Source organism: Hemiscyllium ocellatum, chromosome 3, assembly GCF_020745735.1.
Source record: "Hemiscyllium ocellatum isolate sHemOce1 chromosome 3, sHemOce1.pat.X.cur, whole genome shotgun sequence".
In the NCBI taxonomy this organism is placed as follows: domain Eukaryota; kingdom Metazoa; phylum Chordata; class Chondrichthyes; order Orectolobiformes; family Hemiscylliidae; genus Hemiscyllium; species Hemiscyllium ocellatum.
The window spans coordinates 76,140,353-76,166,229 of record NC_083403.1 but is presented as its reverse complement, the minus strand read 5'-3'; the positions used below and the strand labels follow the sequence as shown (position 1 = coordinate 76,166,229).

Sequence of the window (25,877 nt, the reverse complement as noted above, 5' to 3'; positions counted from 1 at the left end):
CAGCACAATCAACCCATCAAGTCTGCTCTACCTTTTATTAAGATCGTGTCATTGAGTAAAAGAGTTGAACAGCATGGAGACAGACCCTTTGGTCCAACCTATCCATATCATAAATTAATCTAGTCTCCTTTGCCAGCATTTGGCCCCTATCCCTTTACACCGTTCCTATTCATATACCCGTACAAATGCCTTTTAAATGCTGTAATTGTGCCAGCATCCACCACTTCCTCTGATAGCTCATTCCATACATGCAACAGCTTCTACATGAAATCATTACCCATTAGGTCACTTTTAAGTCTTTCATCTCTCAACTTAAATCTATTCCATCTAGTTTTGGACTCCCATACCGTGGGAAAAAGAACTTGGCTATTCACCCTATTCATGCCCCTCATGATTTCATAAACCTCTATCAGATCATCTCTCAACCTCTGTTTCTCCACAGAAAATAGTCCCAACCTACTTCGTGTCTCCCTATTGCTCAAACCTTCCAGCCTCAGCAACATCCTTGTAAAATATTTCTGCGTCCATTCAAGTTTAACAACATCTTTCCTATAGCAAGGAGAACAGAATTGAAGACAATATTCCAACACAAGGTGTCATCTCTTTTGTGTCAGCTCCTCATAGCCCTCAATTCCTGGAAATTTCTAAAATCCATCTACGTCTTCTTTAATTCCTTCAGTGATTGAGTCTCCACAATTCTCTAGGGTAAAGAATTCAAGACATTCACTATCCTTCAGGGCGAAGAACTTCCTTTGCATCTTAGTTTTAAGTGAATGTTCCATTATTCTGTTACTATGTTTCCTAGTTTGAGACACCCATGAATGGAAATATCTTGTCAATGTCTACACAGTCAAGACCCTTCAGATTCTACTGTGTTCAAAAAGAATACCCCTCTTTCTTCTAATTTTAAATGAATCAAGGCCCGACCTGTTTAACTGTTCTTGATGAGTTGACTCCTGTATTTCAGGAATCGGCCTGGTGAATCTCTTTTGAACTCCTGCAATGCCGGTATATCCTTTCTTAAGTACAGGGACCAAAACAGCATACAGGGCTCAAAGTGTGGCCTCACCAATACCCTGTTCAGTTGCAACAAGACTTCCCTAGTTTTAATCTCCAACCCTCGCAAGAAAGGATAAAATGCCATTTGCTTACATAATTAATTGCACATTCATGGTTAACTATTAAAGTTGGGAAAAGCATAAAAGCATATAATTCCACATTGTTCATAAATTAGTAATTAAATATACCCATAGTTGTTATTAAATTGTACTTTTAAATAAAAACCATTTGTTTTACAAAAATATTTTACAAAAATATTTAAAGACTACTGGGACAGACTGAGATCTTTATATTTTGATCAAAAATTTGAAATAACTGTCAGGTACTGTTGCTATTTGAATGGTGGATGATGGGGACTCTGCATAAACAGAAAATACATGATTGTAACAGAAATAAAATCACCAAAATGCCATATGAAGTACTTCATAGCAACATTTTGTCAAACAAAACAGGAAATACGGAAGAAAAACAAATAATTGCCTCATAATAAGTGCTAATCTATTGTCCAGATGTCTAAACAACCTCCATTGCAGCCCAATTACCACTATTGCTTCCCACTACTCCCCACCAACAGGAGTCGAAATGAATGCACAATTTGATATACAAACAGGTCATCCATCATCTTATAGATGGCAGAGCAGGGTCAAGGGGCTAAAGGGCCTACTTCTTCTCCTATTTTGTATGTTTGTATGGATGTACTTTGGCTGTTCAATGGAGTCCATCAGTTCTGTAGTCTTTTTCATCTCAGATAAAGTATTAAAATTATTAACCTGTATTGAAAATCAAATTAATAAGTGCTCAAACAAGTTTATATATAAGCTGCCTTAATTAATCATTAAAATATTACTTACTTCTGCACTTTGTTGGTGGGGAGTAGTGGGAAGCAATATTCAATGACCTCGAATTCACTATCTTTTAAAGGAGAGTTCCAGAGTCATATAACCCTCTGGGAAAAAAAAATTCTCATCAGTTTCCTGAAAGGGTGATCCCTAATGTTAAAACCGTGTCTCCTCGTTCTTGAGTCAGCAAATGATAAAATAACCATTCCACTTCCACGTTGTCAAAAACATCAGGATTTTGTACACCTCAATCAAGTCACTCTTCACTCTTCTAAACTTCAAGTGGAAACAAATTCAATCTGTCCAACACATCCTTATAAGCCAATCCACTCACTCAATGTTTCAATCTTATAAACATCCTCTGAACTTTCACTAATGCATAGATATCATTCCTTAAATAAGGAGATCAAAATTGCACACAGTACTCAGGATGTAGTCTCACTAATGTCTTGCATAACTAATGATAACATGCTTATTTTTACGTTCAATTCCTTTTACAATGAAGTTAGTTATTCTATTAGCCTTCTTGATACATGCTGTATCTGGAGGTGAATTTCCTGTCACTCATTCACCTAAATTCCTCTTCACATTGGATGTCGACAATCATTCTCCATTTAAGTCATACTCTGTGTTTTTCATTCTTCCTGAAATAAAAAATACTTGATAATTTCCCACATTATATTTCACCTGTCAGATTTTTGCCCAAACACTCAACCAATCTGATTGCAACTTCTGCCCATCTGAATAGACTCCGCAGGTGAGAAGGCCAGACAGAATACTCAAGGCTGTCAGCAGTTGGCATTGAGTAACTGAGATGGGCATTGCCAATCTAAGTAGGAGATCATGAAGGCTCATTGCGGTGGAGGCTTCTTTTGATGAGTTCATAAAAGGAATAAGAATGGGTAATAAATACTGGTCAAGTCAGTGATGCTGACATCCAAGAATAGATTTTTTGGAATGGTATAACTGCTTGTAGCCAGAGCTTCCAGGATATTAGAAACAAAAAACAGAGGTTGCTGCAAAAGCTCATCAGATCTGGCAGCATCTATGCAGAGAAATCAGAGTGAACATTTTGGGTCCGGTGATCCTTCCTCGTGACCCGAAACATTAACTCTGATTACTCTTCACAGATTCTGTCAAACATACTGAGCTTTTCCAGCAACTTCTGTTATATTGCTGATTTACAGCATCCTCAGTTCTTTCAGCTCCCAGGATATTATTGCAGAATAGAAACACCTCCAAACGAACAGCTACTCCCTATGGCACCCACAGTGTCTGAAGGAGAGGGAGGAGAATTAAAGGAGGCCTTTCTGGCCTCTGCAGAGACCCTGACTCGCTGTGAGGAAAGTACTGGCAGCAATACTAATTGATCTGTAGGTTGAAAATTAATTGACACTAATTACAACATTCTTAATGGTCAACCACTGATGCCAAGCAAGTCAATCATGTCAGTCTGACCTTACCCAGCAAGAATACTCAGAGGCAGATTAATCAGCTCAACAACTTGATGGGTAATTTTCTAAAATTCCTCCCCTCCCTTTTTCAAACTATATAATAAGATTCTACCCTATTGTTAGCAGTAAACACACCTAGGTCAGGATCACATAACCCAATCCCTTGATTATTCCCAACACACAGGTGAAGAACTCTTACCATGCCTTGCTTTTAGTTTCCAATGACATTCTCCAAGCAAATTCGCCTAAGGTTTCCTACATATCCAATTGCCAAAACAAAAATCAGCTTTAAATGCTTTTATTTTTTACATTAGAAAATATAGTGAAAAAGAAAAATGTGGTATTCATTTATTTTTCTAACTTCATATGTCCAATTGGTTTCCATTCCCTATCCCTTAGAATGATTCTTTGACTCTATTTTGTAAAGGACACAGACAAGGTTGACTCAACTACAAAATTGTTGTTTATTAAAATATACATCCTGACACACTGATTTAAAACCTCTAAACTGCTTTAAATGACACAACACCTTAATCAGTTCATCCAATTTAAATTCCTCCATGATTCAACCTCAGCTTTAAAACTAAAACACATAAAGTTAACATGATTTATTAGCAAAAAAACTTTTGCCAAGAAACCTCAGGCAAAACCGATGTTTCTGCCCCAAACTGTACTTAATTCAGACTCAAACCCACTGAATTTGATTGTCACCTCGAAATTGCCCTAATGTCTCAGCCCCATTATCTTTTGGATTTGGCTGATAACTTACAAACCTGCATGCGGTTAGTCCTTCAGGTGGGAGCTACTGGCTGATCAATTCTGAAGCTCCATCTTGAAAGCAGTGCCAAACCTTTTACTCTTGTCCTTTTTATAATGGTCGCTACTAAAATGTCATAAACATGCTTCCTGAGGCCATTCTGCCAATGGTCACTGTTTAGCGCTCTCTTTGATTCTTCTACACAGACATATACAGTGCCGATGTTATTTCCACAACTTGAAAGCAATGAATTCCTTCAAGATGAGGTATCCTTGCTCCAAAGCTGATCTGTATTCAAAATGATTCTCTCTTTCAAATTGAGTGACATTTATTTTTGAGTCATTTTCTTTTAATTATTAGATTCCCTACAGCACAGAAACAGGCCCTTCGGGTCCACACCGACCCTCCAAAGAGTAACCCACCAGACCCATTCCCCTACTTGTACACCTATCTCACTATGGGCAATTTGGCATGGCCAATTCACCAAACTTGCACATCTTTGGACTCTGGAGCACCCAGCAGAAGCCCATGCAGACACAGGGAGAATGTATAAACGCCACGCAGTCACCTGAGGCTGGAATCGAACCTGGGTCCCCAGCACTGCGAGGCACCATGCTGTAATGGCTTCCTCCATTTCTTAATTTCATTATATGATGATGGTTATCATGTGTCATTGTCGAGCGGTTTGGCTGATTCACTTCTTTAATTTTATTTACCGATAACTTCTATTGATTGATCATTTGTGACAAGTTACTTTCACAACTCCCATTTAGCTCTTTACCTTTATCAGTTTTCTAGTTGGTTATGTACCTTTTGGAAAAATGCTTCAGGGTATTAAGCATTCCTGAACAGTAAAATTATCAGGAGCTGGAACTTATAAACACAGAAGTCCATTACTAATTACATTTCATTTAGAGGCATAGAATGAAGAGATGTACAGCACGGAAACAGACTCTTCAATCCAACTTGTCCATGCTGACCAGATAACCTAAGTTAATCTAGTCCTATTTGCCAGCACTTGGCCCATATCCCTCTAAACCCTTCCTATTCATATATCCATCCAAAGCTTTTTAAGTGTTGCAATTGTATCAATCTCCACCACTTCCTCTGGCAGCTCATTCCATAGGCGCACCACTCTCCACATGAAAATGTTGGCCCTTAGGTCCCTTTTGTATTTTTCCCCTCTCACCCTAAACCTCTGTCCTCTATTTCTGGACTTCCCCACCCCAGGGAAAAGACTTTGTCTATTTATCCTATCCCTGTCCCTCATGATTTTATAAACCTCTATAAGGTCACCCCCTCAGTCTTCGCATTCCAGGGGAAACAGCCCAAGCCTATTCAGCCTCTCCCTATAGCTCAAATCCTCCAACTCTGGCAACATCCTTGTAAATCTTTTCTGAACCCTTTCAAGTTTCACAACATCTTTCCGATAGGAAGGAGACCAGAATTGCACGCAATATTCCAACAATGGCCTAACCAATGTCCTGTACAGTCGCAACATGACCTTTCAACTCCTGTACTCAATGCTCTGACCAATAAAGGAAAGTATACTAAATGCCTTCTTTACTATATCCTATCTACCTGCGACTCCACTTTCAGGAAACTATGAACTTGTACTCCAAGGTCTCTTTGTTCAGCAATACTCCCTAGGACTTTACTATTAAGTGTATAAGTCATGCTCGGATTTGATTTTCCAAAATATAGCACCTTGCATTTATTTAAATTAAACCTCATCTGCCACTCCTCAGCCCATTGGCCCATCTGTTTAAGATCTCATCGTACTCTGAGGTAACCTTCTTTGCTGTCCATGACACCTCCAATTTTGGGACCATCTGCAAACTTACTAATTATTATCTCCATGTTCACATCCAAATCATTTACGTAACTGATGAAAAGTAGTGGACCCAGCACCAATCCTTGTGGCACTCCACTGATCACAGGCCTAGAATCTGAAAAACAACCCTCCACCACCACCCTCTGTCTTCTACCTACGCGCCAGTTCGGTATCTAAATGGCTACTTCTCCCTGTATTCCATGAGATTTTATCTTGCTAACCAATCTCTCATGGGCAACCTTGTCGAAAGCCTTACTGAAGTCCATATAGATCACATCTACCACTCTGCCCTCTTCATTCCTCTGTGTTACCTCTTCAAAAACCTCAATCAAGTTAGTGAGATATGATCTCCCAAACACAAAGCCATGTTGACTATCCTAATCAGTCCTTGCCTTTCCAAATACATGTAAATCCTGTCCCTCAGGATTCACTCCAAAAACTTGTCCACCACCGATGTCAGGCTCACCGGTCTATAGTTCCTTGACTTTTCCTTACCACCTTTTTTAAAGAGTGGCACCACATTAGCCAACCTCCAGTCTTTCTGCACCTCATCTGTGACGATCGATGATACAAATATTTCAGTAAGAAGCCCAGCAATCACTTCCCTAGCTTCCCACAGAGTTCTAGGGTATACCTGATCAGGTCCTGGGGAATTATCCACTTTTATGCGTTTCAAGGCATCCAGCATTTCCTCCTCTGTAAATATAGATATTTTTCAAGATGTCACCATCTATTTTCCCACATTCTATATCTTCCACGTCCTTCTCCACAGTAAACACTGATGCAAAATACTTATTTAGTATCTCCCCCATCTCCTGCAGCTCTACACATAGTTTGCCTAGTTTATCTAATACGATTTAACACGATATGCTTTGACAAAAGGTTTTTCAGAAGAGATGTTAGTCTAATTCAGCTTATTATAGTTGAGCTTTAGTACCTTAAAGTTGCTCACTCTTCCATAGAGTCAGTACCTTCCATGACTACTTATATCTTAAAGGGCAAGGGCAGCAGATACATGGGAACACCACTTCAAGTACTCCTCAAAGCCACTCATCATTTTGACTTGGAAATGCATCACAGTTCCTTCACTGCTGACAGGTCAAAGTTCTGTAAATCGCTCCCTAAGGGCATTGTGGGTCTACCTACAGCACATGGATTGTGGCAGTTCAAAAAGGCAGCACTTTCTCAAAGGAAAATAGAGGTGAGCATTAAATGCTGGTAAGCCAGTGATGCCCATGTCCCATGACTGAAAAGAAAAAAAGGACATAGGAAGACTATAACATGACCTCTAAATTGCTATTCCTCAAGATACTGCTTTCTCTGTTGTGAATTTGATAATAATCACCAAAATGGAAAAAGGCTATTCAGCTCAATCAGGTTATGTAGGAACTTATCCTCTATATAATATAGTGTTATTATATTTGTCAGTTTTCTTCCCATATGCTTCAATGCCTGTCTTGTTTTAGCTTTCAACCTTCTTGAAATGATGTCTGTTTCAATCATGAAAAGACATTTTGCAAACGATTGCGAGTGTGTAAAAGAGGATTTCTTTTTCTCTGTGCATGAAATGTCCTGTCCAGTCACAATTTTTCAAGCTTGCCTCAGCATCATCTTATTAAATCCACAGTGGTTCTTTACTGTTGCATATTTGACCTATAATGTCGAGCCTAGAATTGCACACAGTACACTGAAAATAACAGTATTGTTGTTTTATATGGATTCACCATTTCAAAATCACAGAATTGTTATGGAAGGAGGCCATTTGGCCCATCAAGTCTGTTCTCTGAATGAGCATCATGTGTTAGTGTTTTTTCCTGATAACCCAACACACAGTTTTGATTCAACCAATCACCTCATGCCATCTTGAATACCTCAGTTAAACCTATCTTTACCACAGTGAATCATAACTTTTACATTTAGTATTACATAAACTTTTTCTTTTATTATGGCTTTAGTCAATTAAAATGCAACTACACCCCCAAATCTCTTTTCCTTTCAAAGGATTCTAACTTCTGCATTCGACTAAAAAAGAAGAGCACTTCGGATGTCCAGTTGTAGGCTGTCTTTGATTAACAACCAGATCATCAGCAGTGTTACTATGGCGATAAGCTTACCGACACTATTTTAAGGCTGTTATAGTCCAATTAATTTCAGGCTTGATAGTGGAAATAATTCATTTATCTTTGTCTTTTAATTGTATTTAATATTTCTCCACACGCATGCTACAGGCATTGCTTAGTTTCAAAACTGAGGGTTCTTACTATTTAATTGGTGTTTGAAAGGAAGCTGATGTGATGATAATTGGCTCTGTTCAATTTATGGATTAATGATAATCCACATTGTTTGGTGGCCTTCACTTACTTAGGGTTGGCTAGTAAAATATATAGTTTTGCACAAGTTTTAATACTGCAGTTGGGACGTTATTAAAGCCTTTATGCTGTAGTCTTCTCTCTTATAAAGCCGCATAAAGTGAATTAAGTTTACTGGGCATTTCCAACTATGATGCTGAAGTCATCAAAATAACCCATGTGGATGTCGCGTGATAAAAATAGATGGAAAAGCCTATATGGACTGGTGTAATGATAACATTTTAAAGGATTGGTATATGAACAGGAAGGGTTAGAGGGATATGGCCAAATGCTGGCAAATGGGACTAGATTAACTTGGGACATCTGGTCAGCATGGACGAGTTGAACCAAGAGCTCTGTTTCCATGCTGTGCAGCTCTATGACTGCTGTAAGGGCAGGTTGTGGGCATGTGCCTCTCCCTAAAGCTAGAAGAAAGCCAGATAGTTTCTCCCACCAGTTCCTGTAAGCTATTTCCTTTAACCAGTAACTAACAGACTTAGTAATTAGAATGCAAATTGCCCTATGCTTCTATAAAGGTATGACAGAACCTGGAGAGAAGAGATTGAAGAGCATAAATTCCTGGCAAGCCAAAAGGCACATCTCAAAGAAGCCTGTGAATTGGTGCTAATGAACTTTGTTTCCCAATTTTGTTTTCCCCTTCATCCATAAGACCAGCATATTTTCTTTGTTTATCTGTGTCTGTCTATATCTGTCACAGGAATTTTAAAAGAGTTTAGAATTTTAATTAGTAGATCGATATGTTGATAGTTCATAACTGTTTAGTTCGTATTAAGTACAGGAACCTCGTCAGTGTTTTCAGTTAACATGATTTCAACTGACAAGTAAATTGAGGTCTTTGCATGCTTTGACTGAATCATTAATACACACCTATGATTAACGGGATAAAAGCAAATTACTGCGGATGCTGGGATCTGAAACCACAAGAGAAAATGTTGGAAAATCTCAGCAGGTCTGGCAGCATCTGTAAGGAGAGAAAAGAACTGACATTTCGAATCTAACTGACCCTTTGTCAAAGCTGCTTTGACAAAGGGTCAGTTAGACTTGAAATGTCAACTCTTTTCTCTCCTTACAGATGCTGCCAGACCTGCTGAGATTTTCCAACATTTTCTCTTTTGGTTTTATGATTAACGGGACTTGAGGATGAACATGCTTTTTCAAATGAGTCACAACAGCCTTCATCCTGGATGCCTGCATCAGTCTTGATCTTCCTGAATTCTCTAGGTTCTTGAATTGTCCCTAGGAATTGGGCAGTAACAAACGTAACTGATATATAAGAGGGGAAGAAAGAAAAAGCAAACTATACCACAGTTAGTCCTAATATCAGTAGTAGCGAAAATGTTAGAAAATGTTAAAATGTAGGGAAGTGACAGCAGGGTACTGTACTTAAAAGATCATAGTATGATTAGATAGAGTTTGTGTTGTTTTATAATTAATCATAAACACCCATAGCTTGGGGAGTGAAAATGCTTTATTTAGAATTTTTGACTGAAGTTGGATGTGTTAAGCAGTTACTCACGAAAACATCAGAAGATAGTTTAGAATTGTTAAAAGGTTATCTCAGTGTAAGGAATTTAGTAAAAGTTCCAGACCAGAATTGTTTTTGGTAAAACCATAAAGGGTTTTATTTAAAGTGGAGAAAGACCAACCTCAGTTATACAAAGGTTCCTAGAAGAGCCTATCAGTTTCTCAAAACTGGCAGTTGAAGCCACAGTCCTGTAGAGAAGACAGAGAAGGGAATTCTCTCTAGTCTGAGTACTGTAAAGGGATTCTTTTGGGAAGATAGTTTTTTTCCACATGTTTTAAAACTGTTAAATTTGTGTTATATGAAAATGGTTTGAGTTATTATGGGTTATTATATTTTATCTTCATTTCTTTTGTGTAATTAAGTTCAGTTTTAATGTTGAAACAAAATCTTCAGCATTGCATGTTTATATTTCAGTGACAGACCACTTCATTAAAATTAAACAAAAACAAAATATGATCAATCAAGCCAAATTTCAGTCAGGGATCTGATTTGTCCAATGAAAATACTGGGATCATCACAATTCCAAGAAATGTCGTCCAGGGATTAAATGCCAGAAGGAAGCCTAGGACTCATGGGACTGGGAGTAATATATTAAAAATGGATTGTAAGATATAACTCAAAAGATTGTTGCATGGATCAGTGCATAGGCCAAAGCTATTTACAATTGATAATTATCTTCACTTTGAGGATACACTCCACCATATTGTGTAATTCCATCCCTTGTTAGGTGCAAGAGAATTTGAACAAATCTTACGAATCAAGACTGTGCATCCATAAGGTGCTGCCGACCATTGATAACAGTAGAATTGTATTCATCTTCTATCTGTAACCTCATGGCCTGGGATATTCCCTGCTCTACTATTACCATTAAGTCAGGGTATCAACATCAGTGTTCAAAATCACATTATATACGGAAGTAGTCAGTGTCCAAATGCAGCAGGAGTTGGATGACATCCAAGTGGCAAGTAACATTCATACCACACAATTAACAGGCAATAACTTTCTCAAACAAGAAAGAATCTAACTATCTCCCCTTAACATTCAGTGACACTAACATCACCAGTTTACCATCTATCAACACCCTGCAGGTTACTATTGACCAGAAATTGAGCTGGACCAGCCATATAAGTACTTTGGCTACAAGAACAAAATAAATCTACAAACTCTTGGCATGAAGCTCACCTACTCCCAAATGCTTGTTCCCATCTGCAAGGCACAAGTCAGCAGTGTGATGGAATACTCTCTACTTATTTGGATGGATGCAGCTCCAACTTTGCTCAAGGTGTTTTAAGCTATTGAGGTCAAATCAGCCCACTTGATTGGCATCCGACCACCAACTACAACATTGACTCCATCCACCATCAGTGCGCAGTGCAGCAGTGTGTAACTTTCGCAGGATGAACTGTACTGACTTACAAAGACTCTTCAACAGAACCTTTCAAACCTCTGACCTTTACCATTTAGTAGCAGATACATAGGGACACCACAATCTGCAATTTCCTCTCCAAGTCACACATCATCTTGACTTGAAATTATTGTCACTGGGTCAAAATTCTGGAATTCTCTTTCCAACAGCACTGAGGGTGTACTTTCACCTCAGAAACTGCAACAATTCAGGAAGGGAGCTCATGACCATCTCCTTGAAACTGATTAAAATGAGCAATAAATGCTGGCCTGAACAGTGACCCCGCATCCTGTCAAAAAAAATGGTTGAGATATGAATGTATACAATTGGCCAATGTTAAAAAGCTGGATGGAGAAGTAGCAGTGGAGAAAACATTCACTTTCTCCACCATCAATACACAGTGTCATTTGTGTGTACCATCTGTTCACCAAGGCTCCTTTGATTTGATTTATTTATTATCTATCTTTTTACAAAATATAGATAAAAGTGTTGAAGTGTTGCCAGTCTCCAGTGCCATCCTAAAACATAGAAAAATAAACAAAATGTAGAATAGAAATGCTGAAAAATGAAGGAATAAAGAAAGTGTCCAACTTTACAGTCCATCTTGTTAAGTGCTCCATTATGGATCATTGATCTGGTGGCCAGGCACAAGTCCTCTTCACTACACTGCTGCTGATGGAACAAAAGCTGCCACTCTTTGGTGTTATCTCACCACCACTGACGCCCTCGCCACTATGGGTTCTCACTGGACTGCACCAAAGCAGATGTCACCAATGCAGAAGGATACTGTACTGGCCCCAAATCAACTCCACCGCTGTCTTCAGTGCACTTTGGGCCCACCTCACCGAAGCAGTGATGCCATTGGATCTTGTGCTGGGCCCAAACACATCTCTGCTACCACCTCCATGACTCTGTGTCCATCTCATTAATGGCAGACACCACCAGGATCCTAAACTCACTTCTGTAGCAGCAGTCATGAGTCCGTGCTGGGACTGCCTCACTGATGCAGAAACTGCTAGACACTCAAACGCTCCTCTGATAATGCCATCATGTATCCACGCTGGGTCTACTCAACGTGCTGACAACATGTTTGAAATCTTTGCCTTTCACCTCTTGGAAGGATGAGTGTAGCCAATGCATGTGAACACCATCATGTGAAAGATCATTTCTCTAGCAATACAGTACCCTGAGCTGGAGAAAGTAAGTACTGCAGATGCTGGAGATCATAGTCGAAAAGTGAGGTGCTGGGAAAGCACAGCAGGTCAGGCAGCATCCGACCAGCAGGAGAATCATTATTTCGGGCTATAGCACTCCGTCGGAAATGTTGGGGCGTAAAGGGGCTGAGATATAAATACAAGGGTGCGGGTGGGGCTGGGTTGAAGGTTGCTATGAAGGCGATAGGTAGATGCAGGTGCGGGGTGGCTGGAGACCATAGAGGAGGGTAGAGTGGATAGGTGGGAAGGAAGATGGATAGGTAGGGCAGTTCATTTTTACAAACCCACCGACTCCCACAGCTACCTGGATTACACCTCTTCCCACCCTACCTCTTGCAAAAATGCCATCCCACATTCCCAATTCCTCCGCCTCTGCCATATCTGCTCCCAGGAGGACCAGTTCCACCACAGAACACACCAGATGGCCTCCTTCTTTAGAGACCGCAATTTCCCTTCCTATGTGGTTAAAGATGCTCTCCAACGCATCTCGTCCACATCCCGCACCTCCGCCCACAGACCCCACCCCTCCAACCATAACAAGGACAGAACGCCCCTGGTGCTCGCCTTCCACCCTACAAACCTTCGCATAAACCAAATCATCCACTGACATTTCCACCACCTCCAAAAAGACCCCACCACCAGGGATATATTTCCCTCCCCACCCCTTTCCGCCTTCCGCAAAGACCGTTCCCTCCATGACTACCTGATCAGGTCCACGCCCCCCTACAACTCACCCTCCTATCCTAACACCTTCCCCTGCCACCGCAGGAACTGTAAAACCTGCGCCCATATCTCCTCCTTCACCTCTATCCAAGGCCCTAAAGGAGCCTTCTACATCCATCAAAGTTTTACCTGCACATCCATTAATATCATTTATTGTATCCGTTGCTCCAGATGCAGTCTCCTCTACATTGGGGAGACTGGGCGCCTCCTAGCAGAGCGCTTTAGGGAACATCTCCGGGACACCCGCACCAATCAACCACACCACCCCGTGGCCTAACATTTCAACTCCACCTCCCACTCTGCCGAGGACATGGAGGTCCTGGGCTTCCTTCACCGCTGCTCCCTCACCACCAGACGTCTGGAGGAAGAAGGCCTCATCTTCCACCTCGGAACACTTCAACCCCAGGGCATCAATGTGGACTTCAAAAGTTTCCTCATTTCCCCTTCCCCCACCTCACCCTAGTTTCAAACTTCCAGCTCAGCACTGTCCCCATGACTTGTCCGGACTTGTCCTGCCTGCCTATCTCCTTTTCCACCTATCCACTCCACCCTCTCCTCCCTGACCTATCACCTTCATCCCCTTCCCCACTCACCCGTTGTACTCTATGCTACTTTCTCCCCACCCCCACCCTCCTCTAGCTTATCTCTCCACACTTCAAGCTCTCTGCCTTTATTCCTGATGAAGGGCTTTTGCCCAAAACGTCAATTTCACTGCTCCTTGGTTGCTGCCTGAACTGTTGTGGTCTTCCAGCACCACTAATCCAGAATGTGGTTTCCAACATCTGCAGTCATTGTTTTTACCCAGTTCAATAGGGCAGTGCCGAGTTTGAGGGTTGGATCTCAGATGAGGTGGGGGGAGACGAGGTGAGGAAACTGGTGAAATTGACATTGTACTATATCGCTATTCCTTCATTGTGACTTGGTCAAAATCCTGGAGCTCCTTTCCAAAATGAACTCTGGGTGTATCTACACCAGATGGACTGAAATGATTCAATAAAGCAGCTTGTACCTCATTGTCATTTCTCAATGACAATTAGTAATAGGCAACAAATGATGGCCTAGCCAGAAGCCCACATGTTCTGTAAAACAATTTTTAAAAAGCTGTGAGGAGGTTTCAAAGAGACTGCAATGGGATATAGATTAAAAATGTGATCAAATAACAGTATAATGTGAGGAAGTGTGAAATTATCTGCTTTGGGAAGAAGCACCAAAAAGCAGAATTTTTTTTTAAAATGAGAAACTAATAAATGTTGATATTCAGAAGAAATCGGAAGTCCTTCTATACAAATCATAATTTTGAAATGTAAGTTGAACAAGTGATTACAAATTTAAATAGCAGGCTTTCTGTTATTCATTTACAGGACGTGACCATTGCTGGCTGGGCCACCATTTATTACCCATCCCCAATTGCACGTGGGCAGTTAGAATTCCATTGCTGTGGATTTGGAATCAATTGTTGGCCAACAAGATAAGGATAGTAGTTACCTTTCCTAAAGGACATTACTGAAACAAATGCTTGTTTTCCTCCAGTGATGGACTTCAGTACTTCTAATTCCTGGCTTTTATTGAATTCAAACTTGATCATGTGACATACGGGGGACTTGAACCCTAGTCCCCAGGTCATTATCTGAGTTCCCACATTAATAGATCTGGTGATATTACTGGTAGACCATTACTTCCCCTGCTTTATCCAAGCGTTTGCAGTAAAACATTACATGGGTTTTTTCTGAAAACATATCGAGAACCCAATGAACAATTTTGGTCTCTATCAAAGAAACAACATACTTGCTTTAGAGAGCGCACAGCAAAACTTCATTAGATCAATTCCTGTGATGAAAGGGCAGCCACGTTTGGAGAAATGGAATTTACAAAGAAGATGATGTCAGTGAATCGTATTAAATGTTTGGACAACTTGATAGGATATATTCTGAGAGATTGTTACTTCTGGATGGAGAATCATTGTCTTACATCAAGGGCATAAGGGAACAGCCATTCTGAACTGTGATTAGGAACAATTTCTTTACTTTAAAGGATACAAACCTTTGGAAAACTCTATCCTAGGGTGTTGTTAATATTTAGTCATTAAGCACAGTCAAGATTATGATCAATAAATTCTTAGACACTGAGGGAATCAAAAGGTATGTGAATAAGGTAGGAAACTTGGCAGAAGTTTGATTAAGATTTTTTAAAATAACAAACAGCCTTTAGGGGCTATATGCCACACTCCACACTCCTGTTTCTTACACAGTTGCACATTGTGGCGACATTCTTTTACTTATTTGTGGGTTACGGATGTCGCTGGCTGGCCAGCATTTATTGCCCATCTCTAGTTGCCCTTGGGAAGGTGGCGGTGCCTTCTTGAACCACTGCAGTCTACTGCTCAAAGGCCACAATACTTGAGGGAGCTTATGATACCACTGAACTCAGAAAGATATTTATGGAAGAGATGAATTTGTACATTGCTTGATTTTGTCACAATAAAATTAAATGCAAGTGATATGTATTAAGTAGTATAGTGAAATTTAGCGTCGATTGCTCCGATGAAGTTGTCAGAATGTCAATATACCTTTCAGAAGCATTACATGTCAATGTGCCTTAGACTCACTTTCATGATGTCAACATTGTATCCCAGCATATGAACCGGGGCGTATGAAAATAGCTGTTTTCATCTGAGTCAAGGATCACCTGAAGGATGACACGCAATTAAAAGCGTGATTCTCCTTTGTAATATAATTGCTTATTGTTTGTCCAGATACTGATATGAGCCCAGTGAATGCAGTGTTCGCATGTAATTATTAGCTGCGTTAAAGGTCTGTTCGATTCTCCAGTTCTATTACTAGTTTCTGAGGTAACATAAGCACTGCCGCATCAGGTAAAGTACAGCTGGAAGCACAGCTACATTAAAAATAAGCATCAAAGAAATATGCCTATACAATCGGCCAATGTCCCTTTAAGTCACGCTGGCAATCTCAAAGAAGGGAAAGTGACGAGGTTCTAGAAACAAAGACATTTCCCCATGTTGTACAATAGTGTCACTTCCTGTAAGGTCGCAGCAATTGTCGGGAACACCGGTGATTCAGCTGATCCAAAAGTGGCGTATACAGGACCGCCTCAGCAGCGAGTCTATGATAAGTCCCTCCCTCTCTGAATATCTTATCTATCTATCAGGTCAATAGTCTGTAGGGGAGTGTAGATGCAAGTAAAGCAGCAAGCCGAACTCAGCCATGGTAGCTCTTCGAGCAACACTAGCCGAACATGGTGAGTCCCTACTTCCTAAGACCTTCCGCTTGCCAAGCCAGGAGGCTCATTTACTAAACTCATTGGTACATCTTCGCAAAGAGAACAAAAAAAAGTATCTTCGGATTTTGCCAATAAAACTTCTGCTTTAGATTTAATGATGTTAATGAATAATCATTTGTTCACTTTCTACGCCTGAGTTTTTTTTCCACTGATATGACTTTGTTAAATTATCCGCCCTCGTTGTTTCCTAGCTTTTTTGCGGGCTCTCTTGGCTGTTGAAATATGCCTGTCTCAGCACTTTGCACAATAGCGGCTGCAGGGATGTCGCTTCATGTTCCCGGTTACTGGAGAATGCCAAAGAAGTAATCATTTCCGTTCCTGTAGGAAATGGAGGACTTAGAAATTTTTCAGCAGATTTTTATTTTAGTTAATGGTGTACCAGCAGGAACAGTTAAAATATTCGCCTAATCTAAGGTATACTTTGTATTATTCTTGGTATCGAAATATTAGATCCTGTATCTCCGCCCACTGAGCCGCGCCCATGGAACAAGATGGTTACGAGCACATTTCATGTTACATTGTGTTCTGAAGAGCAATCTCACATTCATTAAAAGATATTCCTGAGAAAATGGGTAACCTCTTTTATATTTTGAGAATAAGGTATTTCATGTCATTTAAACTGTAACACACCAAATATCCAGCCACTATACGTTAAATAACGTGATTGGGGAGATTTGATGTCTTCGGGATATTCCTTTTTTAAAAAGCTGCATTGGCCAATTACTTAGTGAATCCTGGGCCAGGCTGGTTAGTAGTCTCTCTTGATAGCTGCATTTTTTATAATTCATTTATACTGGGTTGCCGAAAGGAAATTGCTTTTGTGGGGGTTAGACACTCTGTGGTTTAACGAACTGACAGTAATGGATTTTTGCAAGGTATGGGATAAGTAGGTAAGAATACATATCACAACAATGATACTGTGTAGAGGTAGGCCATCAAGAGGAGGGGAGGAATTTGGTTTATGGTATTGAAAGAGCAAAGGCTGTACACAGAGATAATGGATGTGTCTGGGAAAAGGGACAGTAATAATGAAATTTATTACTTCTGGTTTCTCAATGTGTGGGGACCCATCATGCCTGCCCCTGCCACTCTACCTAAGAATGCATCCCACTTACATCAATGCCTTTAGGCATGGCTAGCTTAGCTGAACCAAAGACTTGGAGAACTCATATGTCATAGAATATGGAAATGCTGATTGAATTTAGACAATGCAGGTGGCTAGTAAAGACTATCAGTATTACTCCTTTTTGTTTTTCATCATATATTCTGCATAATTAAGAGATTGCTTGTAAGGTTCTGGAACTGAATGGTCAGTATCCCAACCTTCCGTAACTATCTTTCCAATTCCAATAAGTGAGCTAGACTGGATAGTCAGTGCCCAGTACTGCCTTGGCATATTGTGGATGAACCTGATGTGAATATCAAGTTGGCAGTTCTATCTCTAATGGTTTACTTGGTTTTGGTTTTAGTTCCCAGGTGTGTTCTGGAAGAGAGCTGAATTACAAAAAGAATGGCCTATGCCTCTTCTATCCTCAGGTTAATAGTCATTGGTCATTAGGCAAAGCATTGAGTTGAGTTCTCTCAAAATAGTTAATGGATACAAATAATGAGCAGTACCCTTGCCTAAAAATGTATGCATTTGTTCCAACTGACCTTTCTGAGCATGAAAAATGCTCCATTATATCATGGATTTACCAGTTGGAGGTGCAGAGCTTGAGTACTTGTCTTTTTGCAGCATTAGAATGGTAGGTATGATTTTTTTCATATAATGCACACATTTTCAATATCATCCCACTATTGGAAACTCTCAATAGTGTTAATTCCAAGTCTCTTGAGTTTGTCATGAACAATATGATACGTGTCCACTTACAAGATAATGGCAGGACCTCTGCAGAATATGTCTGATGTTACAGACAATTGTAATGTATTAACTAAATATAATATATGCAGATATTGAATAATGCTTACCACTTAACTGGTTAACATTAGTGGAGGTCAAGATTTAGAGAAATCTCATGATTGCTGTATTGCATAAAAGTTTTAAATGTAATTAATAATATTTGTGACTCACCCAAAGATGATCCTATAAGCATAATTGTAAACTACAAAAATACTGTACCAATTAGTCAGACCAAATTAGAATATAGGCTGAGAGAATTAGAATGTTGCTTCACTCTTAAATATAAAATTGGTATTTTAAAGTTGCATTAGTTCACATAGGGAATGAATTTTGTGGCATTTTAAGTTACAAAATGGATTTTCATTAATTGTGTTGACCTACGATAAGGAGAAAAGTACACTGAATCACATTAACAAATTTATTTCAATTTGAAACATGATCATGAGAATTGTTTTTAAACTTCAACTTAGCTTGATAGATGATTCATAAAATAGGTTGATCCAAGATACTGTGCAGGAGTAGTGTTCTGAAGCACAAAGTCTGTGAAATAAATTTATTTCTTAAGTTATTCTGCAGGGAAATTACCACTCTTGCATTCCATGTGAAGCATTGTGCTGAAAGGAATTTTGCCAGAGATGGGTCTCCAATGCTGATGTGCTTACTCTATCTAATCCATTGTCCCTTTCAGCATGTCTTTGCATTAAACCATTATATTGGTGACTTTACCCTAAATTCTCCAGTTGTTCCAAGACATACATTGTTAAACTCCTTGCATGTCATCACTACAAAACTGACTATGTTTTAAGTTCTTCGGTGATTGGGACATCCTGAGGACTTAGACATTGATACATAAATGCCATTTTATTCTTTTTAAGGACAGGCTAAATCATTTAAATATTGCATAATATATGATTAGATTTTACTGTTCCATTAACAAATTGAATTTGTCAATATTTCCTTTTGCTTTAATATATTCCCTATTGGTCATGCTTGCATCTTCAGTAAGACGGGTAAAAGCAATGACTGCAGATGCTGGAAATCAGATTCTAGATTAGAGTGGTGCTGGAAAAGTACAGCAGTTCAGGCAGCACCCAAGGAGCAGTAACTGCTCCTCGGATGCTGCCTGAACTGCTGTGCTTTTCCAGCACCACTCTAATCCAGAATCTTCAGTAAGACATCAGGTAGCCTGCTTCAAAAGATTACAGATTGAGCTCTTTACCCAGTCAATAGAGTTGTATTTTACAGATCTACATTTCTTTTAAATTCAGCCATGTATAGGGAGAATATTTCATCTTCTCAGACCTCATATATAATTAAATACACACCAACAATACATTATTTTACAAATAATGTAAGGAAAAATATTTATTTGCTGTATACAGTTTTAGCAGAGTACACAAGCATACTGGCACATAAACATAGAGTCCACTTTAAGACTTGTTAAATGAAATTGTCCGGAAAAAAAGTCATAACAACAGTTGTTATAACAGTTACTTATACCACTGAAAGCAAAATGATTCTTTATCATACAGGAATCTGTCTTGAGGTAGGATAATTATTCAGTACGTGTCATTGTGAAATATACATTATTACAATGAAGAAATAATGAAATGTGTACCTCTCTAATGAAGTGGGGAACCTAGCTGTAGAAGAAGAAAATATGGCAAAAAGTCTACATACACCAAATGGAATGATACTAAAAGCAAATGTGAGAACAAGTAGATTGAAAAATTTAAAACAGACTTTATAAGCAGGCACATTGAGTACATGGGCAGAGAGGGTATGATAATTTTGCATATAATGATGATTAGATTAGAATTACATGTCTCCAATATTGGGAGGCTATTAATTTAATATTTATACGTCTATTGTCACTTAAAAATAGGCATTATAATATCACACAATTATGCAGAATTAATTGGGTTTCCACATTACTCCAAGCTATGGTGCCCCGATGAAGTAGTGAAGATGGATGGTATAATGCCTTATTTATAAAATGATTTCTGATGTCCAACATTATGGTGCAGACTTTACGTTAGGAACGTATTTATTAACTGGCCTGTTGTAACCACCGCCAAGATTCCCATCTTGAAAATAAATCCAGTTTGCGTTGACTTATGTCTCCCTGCCTACATTTTCTTTTGAAACAGTTTGCATGAAATACAGTCACACGTAATGGTAAAGTAAGCTTTCTTGTTGTTTTGTAATTTACAGGGGTCTGTTTTGTTGTAAATTGAAATTTTCTGCAGCCCGGAAGTGGATAACTATCTAAGTGGTATGCATGGAGCCGGCTGAGAATCGCGTTTAGATGACAGTAGCACCATGAACCCAGCCAGTGGCGCTGCTGAAAACCGACAGCATTCTGACAATAAGAAACAGCAGCGAGCCGCTTCACCCGCCAGGTTCCGCGATATTAACTCCAGATCCTCCATCAAGACGTCGTTCGGTGCCAAATCGACTGCATTGAAACAGGGTTACCACCCGAGCCGGGCTCCCAACCAAGGCACTGCAAACGCCAAGGAGAAGGGGAGCCGAGCCGCGGCTGCTGTCCGTCCAGCTGGTGCTGAAAAGGAGATCGCCGCCACGCCCGAGGACCTCAGAAAGGTGGAAGGGGAGAGCTGCCACTTCACCCAGAGCAAGAACTCCGAGCTGACCCTCGCTCAGAGCGGCCGTGCCGGGGCCATTCCGGATAGAACAACGAGGGGGAAGTCAGGGGAGCAGCAGCCCCCAGGAGGGGGGGAGGTGGCAGACAGAGGGGAGCAGGAAGGTGTCGGGGGCGGTACCGGGGTCGGCCTTCAGACGGACAGTGCGGGCTCGGCGGCGGCGCCGCCGCCCAGTGCTGCGATCATGCACATGAAGAACGCGACGGCGGAGGCGGCCGTGCCCGAGAAGGCGGCGGGCGGCGGCGGCAGCGGCGGCTCCAACATGGAGGCGATGACCGAGCAGGAAAAGAGCCTGCAAGATGAGGTCGAGAAACTGCGCTCGGAAAATCTGGGCCTCAAGGTAGGGACGGCATCAGGCGCATTGCAAAGAGAGATTGGGGGGAGGGGAGTGGGTGCTCTCTGCTTGAGGACACTAATGGACAGAATCCAACAATATCAACGCACACACATAGACAAACAAAACATCAGAGGATTAGTGGTGGAGAGGCACCATTCCCTCTGGGTCGGGAAACTGCAATGTTGGCCCTTGGGGGTGATGTTGATAATTTGCTTGATGGCCATTGTATTGGGAAACGCCTGCTGCAGATTGGGAAGAGGTTTTGTTTTGTTTGGTTGTTATTTTATTTTGATTTTATTGTTGCGTTGATACGTTTTTCTTTGTTTCAAAACAAAAACAAGAAAATGTTTGTCGTGGCAGAGCGAGATCGAGGAGATGCGGAACGAAATGGACGAAATGAGGGACAGTTTCTACGAGGAAGACGCTTGCCAGCTGCAGGACCTCCGGCGGGAGCTCGAGCGCGCCAACAAAAACTGCCGGATCCTGCAGTACCGCCTGCGGAAAACCGAGAGGAAAAGGATGCGATTCGCCCAAACCGGCGAGATGGACAATGAGCTCCTGAGAAGTCTCGAGCAGGACCTCAAGGTCAACTTACTTTCAATGCGTTGGGTGCTATATAGGGTTCCTTCAGCCATGAATGATAAATAATTTCCGCGGTTTTGAGACTTCTAAGTAATTTGCATCCTCTTTCTCTTGTTTTATTTTCGGCGAGGAGAGGGATGATGCTATTTATTGTTGTCCTCACTTCCAGGTTGCCAAAGACGTGTCTGTCAGACTGCACCACGAATTGGAAAACGTGGAAGAAAAACGCACCAAAACAGAGGAGGAAAATGAAAGCTTACGTCAGCAGTTGATAGAAGCTGAGATCACCAAGCAAGCTTTACAGAATGAACTGGACAAGATAAAAGAGGTAAGTGTAATATTGGTGACCGTTTCACAGTCAAGAATAGAATAGGACAGATTACAAACTCAGGAATCATCTTTGATGATATTAGTGAAAGAACATATTTACCTGACATAGCTTCATTACATTAAACAAGGTTTAGGGCCCTGTTAAAAGTTGCTCCATAAGGGAGTTCAGTGTTTAGTCTGAAATAATACCAACTCTTAATTAAAAGATATGCCAGTCTTATTAGGCTTTTATGTTCATTTCAAAATGTTATTGCCAGTGGAATTTAAAATCTTAAGAATACTTGGCACTTCTCTGGGGCTATTTTGTTTTCGCAGTTTTCTAAAAATGTCAAGAAGCTAGGGGAGTTTCTTTGCTGTCTGCACTCCTTATTTCAATTCCAAACACCCCTCCCCATGCTTTTAATGCTTGGCAGCTTCTGTGAAGTGTTTTCACATTGTGCTTTGGGTCCTAGAGAACAGAACAGTGCAGAGGAAGCCATTCAGCCATCAAGTCAGTGCTGTTTCTTTTTGAGAGGTATCCAATCAGTCCTACAACCTCTCCCACATATGCTTCCCTATGTATTTTGCTCCAAGATTATTCAATTTCATTGGAAATATTAATCTGGGTCCTCTATAGTATCATGTGGGGATACATTCTAAATCCTCATCACTGTGTATGTATGTGTAAAAGCCTTTCAAGTGTTGCCTCTGGTTATTTTGCCAAACAACTGAAATTAAGTTGAATCTGTGTAATGGCACTGACAGACAGCCAAATCCAATCAGCCTCACTGTCCCTCTATTGACAACACAGTAAAGTTTAAAATATTCAATGACCCTCAAAATTGACACGAATGGTTCCTAACCAAACTTGTTGAATAACCAGTAGCATACTTTGCAAATAACTATAATACACAGGTCTATATCTTTAACAAAAGATTTAACAGTTATTAATATAGCAGCTTTAGCAGAGCAAAGTTAAACCTCAAGCAATCTACTTCATGTCTATTATTTAAACCATTGTTCTTTGATTCTAGCCCCCCACTCTCCTAAAGACAAACAGACACCATCAAAGGATAAACCAAAAAGAAAAATTAAATACAACTGGCAGATTAACTTAAGCAGATTCCACAATCCATAACCTTAGAGGCACATGGGATTGTATGTTGCTTGGTTTTTGAAGACACCAATGCATACAACTAGCTTCTTGTAATCCTTGGGGAATATTCATTTTATACCAACAACTGAGATTTTATTCTCTGAACTTTTAATAAGTTGATAATCAATGAACATTCAAACTTCCATCCTGTTGCTTTTGTGGACTCAATCCATCTCATTTGAACATGGTTCAGAAACCAGTTCAAACTTTGGTTTCTCTTTGTTCGACTTGTTGCTTCTTTGTGAGGCCTTTGTTAACTTTTAAATGTCTGCCAGCCATTTGAGTGTATTGCATTTCTGGAACTAAAATATCTAGAATGTCCTTTGAACAAGAATCAATCTGCAGTTCACTTCCAGGCCTGGTCTCATAAGCAAATTTCAGTTTGTTTGTTCTCCATTTTTTTTAAAGTTGCCATTCATTCCAGAGGTCTCCTTCATTCTCAGCTCAGAATTCACTGCAGTTGTTTCTGTTGCCTAGATCAGTGCAGTGAAGTGTGTCCAGTCTCCAGTTTAATTCCTTTTTAAAAAACTTTTTGGTGGTCTGGTACAACTGAGTGACTTGCATGGTCTTTTCTAATAATAACTAGAAATTGACTATGTTGTATGGGTCTTGAGTCAAAAGTGGGCTAGACCAGATAAAGAAGGCTGTTTTTCCTCCCTAAAGGACATTAATACATCAGATGGGTTTTCCCAATAATTAACAATGATTTCAGGCTCATCATTAGACTGAATTTTTATTTTGTTTTATTTAAACTGGAATTCTGTACATGGAGGGCTGACATGAACTTGTTTGATTACTACATTTGGTTCTACATGTAGGCAGACATCTTTGTAAAGGCCTGCTGTATTATGGCACTGTGATGAATATTTTTGAAACTGAATCCTACAGTGTCTCTCATGAATGTGCAGTAAGCTAGAAAGACTGATGCCACCTCAGATATTTCCTGCTGCTACTCCAGAATTATCCTCTTTGGTGGTGTCCTCCAAGGCTCAGTATCCACATCAGTTCAGAGAATAGAATCTCAGTTGTTTGTATAAAATGAATATTCCCCAGGGCTTACAAGAAGCTAGTTGTATGCATTGGTGTCTTCCAAAACCAAGCAGCATACAATCCCATGTGTCTCTAAGGTTATGGATTGTGGAATCTGCTTAAGTTAATCTGCCAGTTGTATTTAATTTTTCTTTTTGGTTTATCCTTTGATGGTGTCTGTTTATTCTGGATGATCCAAAGTGCTGCACCGCTGTCTCTGTCTTCATCATTTGCTTTTCTTCACTGTTGATGTGACACATGACCTGAGAACACATTGTTTGCCTGAGAGGTTCCATTGAGGTGTGTGCATCTGAGCTAATAGCTTCTTTGTATGAATGCTGTGATGGTGCATCCTTAGAATGAGTGATTTCCTCTGAGTAATCATTATTTTCCTCCTCGTGCAACACCTGAGGGATGCTTGATAGGCCTGTGGGAGATTAAAATTGCTAACTATTTTTTGAGAAGATTTGTAGCTCAGGTTGATAAGTATCTAAGTTAGCTCACTGAGATGGATGGTTTGTTTTCAGATGTTTTGTCACCATACTAGGTAACGTCATTAGTGAGAATCTCCAGTGAAGCGCTGGTGGTATGTCTCGCCTCTGGTGGTGATGTCATTTCTGGTTCTTTGACTGGGACAACACATACATCTTAGGACATGCACGAAACAAAGACTTGCATGAGAATTCTTTGAAGCATGGCATTCTAACCAGAACGCCACCAATAAACACATCGATTTAGATCCTATCTACCTTCTCTTGGGGAAAATAAAGAACTGTAAATGAAATCACCCTCCTTTCTTAACCAAGACCTATAAATAGAGAGGCAGGACATACCACCAGTGCCTCACCAGAGACTCTCATTGTATGGTGACAAAACATCTGGAAACAAACCTTCCAGCTCAGTGAGCTAACTTATGTACTTATAAAAATATCTAATTTAGAACTGTCAAAGTAGGAAGGTGTTAAAACTTCATTGTGCATTTGATCATATTTTACTGGTTCATGATATCAGCATAAGCAAGAGCTATATACCAAGACTGCATTGTATCTAATTCTGTTACCAGGCAATTGAGAGACTCTGATTTCTCTATTGCTAAAGGCCAGCTGTGATGAAAGTCATTTTATTTCCAATGCCTCCGTCCCTGGCTTCCTCTTGCAAGGAGAAAGAGAGTAGACCTATGAGTGAGGGTAATGAGTGGATGATTAGACATTTGATGAGGGTCATTATGAGTGCTAAGTGTGTATCAAGATGTACATGATGGTCAGACAAACATCTTCCAGTTGGGCTCATATCCACCTCAGCAGAGATGGACATCACCCTGCAAGCTCTTATGATACAGCTACATCTTTGGAGGGACATCAGTGAAGCTCAGTTCTGCCATACAATACTATGAGTGCATTGTCACAATTTCTTCCTTTGCTG

At 40.2% G+C, this 25,877-nt stretch overlaps 1 protein-coding gene across 1 annotated transcript in view; it reads left to right on the top strand.

The window, feature by feature from the left end:
* Positions 1 to 21,313: 21,313 nt before the first annotated feature.
* Positions 21,314 to 25,877, top strand: part of LOC132806160 (protein SOGA3) — a 43,955-nt gene continuing 39,391 nt past the window's right edge. The window contains exons 1-3 of the mRNA XM_060821219.1: positions 21,314 to 21,382; positions 21,740 to 21,964; positions 22,131 to 22,289. Of these exons, the coding sequence (XP_060677202.1) occupies positions 21,314 to 21,382; positions 21,740 to 21,964; positions 22,131 to 22,289 (453 nt within the window). The remainder of the gene's footprint in view (positions 21,383 to 21,739; positions 21,965 to 22,130; positions 22,290 to 25,877) is intronic.